The sequence below is a fragment of the Frankliniella occidentalis genome, unplaced genomic scaffold (assembly GCF_000697945.3).
Source record: "Frankliniella occidentalis isolate FOCC.00 unplaced genomic scaffold, Focc_3.1 Scaffold2717, whole genome shotgun sequence".
NCBI classification, from domain to species: Eukaryota; Metazoa; Arthropoda; class Insecta; order Thysanoptera; family Thripidae; genus Frankliniella; species Frankliniella occidentalis.
This window is the reverse complement of record NW_026269794.1, coordinates 1-2,102: the sequence shown is the minus strand read 5'-3', so window position 1 is coordinate 2,102 and position 2,102 is coordinate 1. Positions and strand designations below refer to the sequence as shown.

Below are 2,102 nucleotides of genomic sequence, written 5' to 3'. Positions count from 1 at the left end.
CCCCCCCCCCCCATCCCTCCTCCGCGTGAGGATTAACCGTGCGCCTTTTGCAGCTACGCCGGTCTGCACTGCGTGGTCATCAAGGGCTACTCCAAGTCGGCGGGCTACCAGCCCGGCGTGCGCTTCGAAGACTCGCGCTTCCGCAACTCGTGGAACGCTGTGTACGTGGCGGGGGCGTGGCGATTCGTGCAGTGTAACTGGGGGGCGAGGCACCTGGTCAACGCCAAGGAGGTGCCAAAGGCCGGAGCCAAGGGCAAGTCCGACAGCCTAAGGTAAGTCTCCGGGCCTCGGAAGGGCGTAGACCCTCCGCCGCCAGCACTACGCACCTCGAACTCCTCTCCTCGTTCTCGTCCCGCAGATACGAGTACGACGACCACTACTTCCTCACGGACCCGCGAGAGTTCATCTACGAGTTCTTCCCGCTGCAGTCCGAGTGGCAGCTCCTCAAGACCCCCATCACCCTGCACGACTTCGAGGAGCTGCCCTTCGTCCGGTCGCTCTTCTTTCGATACGGCCTGTACTTCCCCGACGCCCACACCAAGGCCGTCATGTACACGGACGCCACAGGTGAGTGCTGACAACGACTTACACTAGGCTCCGAGGGGGTGCAGAGTGCGTGACGATGTGGCCTGTCGCAGGAGCTGCCACGGTGAGGATAGCCATGCCGGCAAATATGCAGTCCAGCCTCATCTTCCACTACAATCTCAAGTTCTACGACAGTGACGGCGACATGTTCGACGGCGTGTCCCTCAAGAGATTCGTCATGCAGGTGAGTCCCCCCCCCCCCTCCAACCACACACACTTGCACACTCGCGCGCGCGCGCCGCGCGCACCGGCAGGACCCGCTGTCCCGGCGCCACTCCTAACCGATGCACTCTTCTGCTCCATACCCGCATTCCCAGTCGGTCGTCGGCAACATCGTGGCCTTCCGAGTGCACGCGCCGTGCAGCGGCGCATTCCTCCTCGACATCTTCGCCAACGCGGTCACGCCCAAGGAGTACCTCACCGGGGAGCCCATGAAGTTCAAGTCGGTGTGCAAGTTCAAGATTGCCTGCGAGGAGCTGCAGACCGTGATGGTGCCGCTGCCGGACTGCGCTTCGGGCGAGTGGGGCCCCACCAAGGCCACTAGGCTGTTCGGGCTCATCCCCATCACCCACCAGGTAAGCGCTGTTAGGCTCTCTTGAGTCGAGCGCCTTGTGCTGCTGCTGCTGACGCCTCGCCGTGTTCTGTCCCCAGGACGCGCTGGTGTTCGCCGGCCGCGAGCTGGAGCTGCAGTTCCGCATGTCGAGACCGCTTACCGACTTCATGGCCACGCTGCACAAGAACGGCGTGGAGGAGAAGCGGCTGTCCAAGTTCGTGTCGCACGCCGTGACCGACGACGACATCGTCACGTTCATCATCAGCTTCCCAGAGGAGGGGCAGTACGGCCTCGACATCTACACGAGGGAGCTGGCCTCGGACCGGTCGCACGGCCACGGCCTGCACGGCGAGACCAACGGCGAGAAGCACCTGCTCACGCACTGCTGCAAGTACCTCATCAACTCGTCCAAGAGGAACTGAGCAGCGCTCGCCGCTCCGCCCCGCACCCCGTACCAGGGGCTGTCTCGTACTTGTGCGTGCGACGCTTCCGAACCTCTCGCTGTGAATCGTTATTTATTATTTTTCTTCCCACATAGGAAGATGTTTGCGGGCAGTAGATTGTGTTCAGTCTGCTGGGCAATGAAACTCTCCGCTACTGTATTTGTTTTCTAGTTTTTGTTTTGAAAACTTTGTAAATTTGATACGAAATTTGTAATTGCATTGACCTCATTGACCTTAATGCTAATTTGACCAAAAATGTTGTGGGGAGGATGTAGATTAGTGAGAATGGACTGAATGAGTCGGATGCAATTATCCTCTCCACAACACTTTTGCTTTTAAAATGTACCAATAAAGAATTGTTGCAGCTGGTTCTGTCTTTCATAAACAAGTGAGGAACTTTTAATTAATTTATGTATGGAGGTCAAGTTTAGAATTATGTAATTTAAACAACAAATTCAATGGTAACTAACAGCTGTTGCTGTTCTTGTCAAAATGATGACAATTTATGTGCAGATATAAAT

The 2,102-nt window shown here is 57.0% G+C and overlaps 1 protein-coding gene across 1 annotated transcript; it reads left to right on the top strand.

Moving 5' to 3' along the window:
- Positions 1-39: 39 nt before the first annotated feature.
- LOC127751986 (hillarin-like) lies at positions 40-2,096 on the top strand (the record flags this gene model as incomplete). The annotated part of the gene is made up of 5 exons (XM_052276379.1): positions 40-272; positions 359-567; positions 639-769; positions 903-1,160; positions 1,237-2,096. Coding segments are annotated over 5 exons (1,155 nt in total), but the record flags the coding sequence as incomplete, so codon positions are not given.
- Positions 2,097-2,102: the final 6 nt, after the last annotated feature.